The sequence below is a fragment of the Dendroctonus ponderosae genome, unplaced genomic scaffold, assembly GCF_020466585.1.
Source record: "Dendroctonus ponderosae isolate FM_Combo_2020 unplaced genomic scaffold, Dpon_F_20191213v2 Dpon_F_20191213_7, whole genome shotgun sequence".
NCBI classification, from domain to species: domain Eukaryota; kingdom Metazoa; phylum Arthropoda; class Insecta; order Coleoptera; family Curculionidae; genus Dendroctonus; species Dendroctonus ponderosae.
Genome location: NW_026018916.1, coordinates 3,961,879 through 3,964,568, shown reverse-complemented (window position 1 = coordinate 3,964,568; position 2,690 = coordinate 3,961,879). Strand labels below are relative to the sequence as shown.

At 42.6% G+C, this 2,690-nt stretch overlaps 2 protein-coding genes across 3 annotated transcripts; one reads left to right on the top strand and one right to left on the bottom strand.

Moving 5' to 3' along the window:
• Positions 1-6: 6 nt before the first annotated feature.
• LOC125505197 (dynein axonemal heavy chain 12-like) lies at positions 7-1,098 on the bottom strand. Its single transcript, XM_048668516.1, has 3 exons — positions 795-1,098; positions 257-732; positions 7-207 (listed from the first exon to the last, which is right to left on the bottom strand). Exons 2-3 carry the CDS (start codon positions 645-647, stop codon positions 137-139), a joined length of 462 nt encoding a protein of 153 aa, XP_048524473.1. The 5' UTR covers positions 648-732; positions 795-1,098; the 3' UTR covers positions 7-136.
• A 41-nt stretch (positions 1,099-1,139) lies between these two features.
• LOC125505196 (sideroflexin-1-3-like) lies at positions 1,140-2,684 on the top strand. Of its 2 annotated transcripts, none has more exons than XM_048668515.1 (4): positions 1,140-1,454; positions 1,977-2,183; positions 2,235-2,361; positions 2,507-2,684. In XM_048668515.1, the coding sequence occupies exons 2-4, from the start codon at positions 1,993-1,995 to the stop codon at positions 2,654-2,656; spliced, it is 468 nt and encodes a 155-aa protein (XP_048524472.1). In that variant the 5' UTR covers positions 1,140-1,454; positions 1,977-1,992; the 3' UTR covers positions 2,657-2,684. The 2 variants fall into 2 exon arrangements, with proteins under 2 accessions (XP_048524472.1, XP_048524471.1); XM_048668514.1 differs by having other exon boundaries at positions 1,141-1,454; positions 1,916-2,183.
• The last annotated feature ends 6 nt before the right edge of the window (positions 2,685-2,690 follow it).

Genomic DNA, 2,690 nt, shown 5'->3' with positions numbered 1-2,690 from the left:
CTGCTGCCCAAATGCCCGTTGTAAATACACTCGCCAATAACAAAGTAAACTTTCTCAAACAGGCAAATTTGCTCGTTAACACTCTCCCTCAAAAGCTCCAATAAATGCGCAAAATCTGCCTCCTCAAACCTCCAAATCATATTCCAGTTCCTGAACTTACGCCGCTGCTGGAGCAAAGTGTGAAAGTTGCATAAAGCGAACAGGAGCCTGGAAAATACTTCCTGCTTACCAGGACAGCCATAGAAAAATCCCTTACCTATTAAGGGAGGGTTGTTGTAGATGCGCAGCAAGTTTCTTCCTAAACTATCCGGCGGCTCTTCAACGATTTTGATGGAATTCTGGATCAGCTCCAAAGGAAACTCTGAACTATCACTACTGGTGAGGAAGAGCCGGAAGTTTTCGCAGGTATTTTCAAAATCCATGCTCTTCAGCAGTTGGTCCAGGTCAAACAGCCACTCGCCCGTATAGTGGCAGTTCTGCAGAAGAATCCAAGAACCAGATTTCCGGCCTTGTGCGATCAGTTCTTCGGTGTTTAAGCAGTTTGATTCGCTCAGGCTCAAGTGTTGGAAATTTTGCAACTCTGCCTTAATCGAGGCGAACTTTGGCACGATTTTTAGCACTTCCAGGCCGGGGGTTGGGATGAACATCGGCAGCAAGTTGTAGAATTCACCATTACTCAATCGTCCGTGCTTTTAGTCCCGTTTTGAGCAACCACGGATAAGCGTCTTTTGCCTGCAGAGAAAAACGCCATTGAAGCACCAAAACATCAAGTGGAAGCCCTCGATGCGAATTACCTTGTTATAGTAAAGCATCCCGAATATCGCCATAAACATGCCCAGCACATTCATGGAAGTTGCGGGGTTACGAAGAATAAAAAGGGACAGCAATCACAAATATTCGTTTGCTGCAATTGGCTACAGCGTACGTGAGGGGCGTAACCAAGTGAAGAACACTACAGCTTATGATGATCTGAAGGAAATTCAACACCCTATCCAGGACAATCAAACTGTAAAAAAATTGCTTCTTTCTGCACAAAATTGCCATTTTTTATATTTTTGCCTGGAACACAGGCAAACCTGAGTTAGCCCCCAAATGAATAAAACTTGGATCAATGATCCAGATCAAGCGCCCTGTTAAAACAGGTCAGTTTCGCATTCTGCCGCAATCCAGAAACCCCGCCAGCAAGAATACTCTAAAAAATAACCGACAGTTCAGCTTCAGCTGGAAACCTTAAGATAAACATGCGATAATAACAATCTGTGCATATTTTACCAAATAAAGTCGCACAATTAAGCAACGAGGTCAAAGGGCTAAAAATTACGCCAATCTGGCATCATTCAAGTGATGTTTATGGGGCAAAATTAAGTAGTATCAAACAATAAGTGTAATAAGTAATAATAAGTAATAATAACAAAACACACAAGTGTAGTGTTGGTCAGGGGCTCCAGTGTCAGGTAAAGAACCAGCTTGTTTTTGTGGAAATTGCATACATTTAATGGTGTGTGGAATCTCCAAAATGCGCCAAATATTCTGTTAGCTTATCTCCAGCTGGAAGCATTCAAGGTGTCTCAACATTTGCGTCTCCTGAGTTAACAACAGTTTTCTCGTACTGATCATTTTCTTGCAATGTACCTACTGCCGAATTTATGAATATTTGGAGATCTAGTTTCTGAATGTTCAGAAATTACGCGCAAAAAACCTAAAGAGAATCACATGCGACGCACTTTCGATAAAATTGTTCAAAGTTCGTCTCTTTGCTGCATAATCAACATTGCCCTAAGACCTTGCAAAACATATTCATCTCTAAAGGAAACCCCATTCATTGTCCTAAAGATTCTGACCGAATAGATTCTTGATTATGTAAAGACATTCACTAGAAAAATGCATAAAGCATCAAGGCATTTTTCCGTTGTAGGTCAGTTATCGGCGCCAAAATATTACTATATGCTGTAGCATTTTCTCCAAACAAACTTCAGGTATTTGCGGGCGAAAATGTGCGAAAGCAAATTGCAATCGGACTGCGCTTGTGTGACCAGCAAAAAAATCAACTTGGATGAGCCGCGCTATGATCAAGAGTTCTATTTGGGGCGGGCAAAGCACTTCTTCCAAACCACCAATCCCCGCAACTTGTTCGTGAGCAGTCGAAAACTCGACGAAGCCAAATGCTTGATTCAATCATACAAGTAATCCAGAAAATGCAATTTTTTGCCCTTCAAATCACCCAACTGTTCCAGATGCGGCGAAAAGTTGCCAAGTGGAACCGGTGAAGAGGATTTGTGGCGCGCCAAAATCCTTTACGACTCTGCCTTTCATCCCGACACTGGAGAAAAGATGGTGTTGCTGGGACGAATGTCTGCTAAAGTGCGTAGATAACTTTATGAACGGAACGGTGAATTCTCTGGTTTCACTCTTAAGTGTTGAAGAGCGCAATTTGAAAATTAACCACTAATACGCTCTTGCACTTGTCAATGAGTAGAATCTTATAGCGTTATTGAATGGATTTCAGGTTCCAATGCATATACTCATAACAGGCGGAATGATCACATTCTACAAAACAGCGCCAGCAGTGGTTTTCTGGCAATGGCTCAACCAGTCCTTCAACGCCCTGGTCAATTACACTAACAGAAGTGGCGACATCGTCCAAACAGACAAGTAGGCACACCGTCCTCTCCCATCGCCTGCAGACTAAA

Coding starts and splice junctions, on each gene's coding strand:
- LOC125505197 (XM_048668516.1), bottom strand. CDS start 647: ATGTTCATCCCAACCCCCGGCCTGGAAGTGCTAAAAATCGTGCCAAAG. Junction 208..256: donor CAACAACCCTCCCTTAATAG/GTAAGGGATTTT, acceptor AGTATTTTCCAG/GCTCCTGTTCGCTTTATGCA.
- LOC125505196 (XM_048668515.1), top strand. CDS start 1,993: ATGTGCGAAAGCAAATTGCAATCGGACTGCGCTTGTGTGACCAGCAAA. Junction 2,184..2,234: donor TGCTTGATTCAATCATACAA/GTAATCCAGAAA, acceptor CAACTGTTCCAG/ATGCGGCGAAAAGTTGCCAA. Junction 2,362..2,506: donor TGGGACGAATGTCTGCTAAA/GTGCGTAGATAA, acceptor AATGGATTTCAG/GTTCCAATGCATATACTCAT.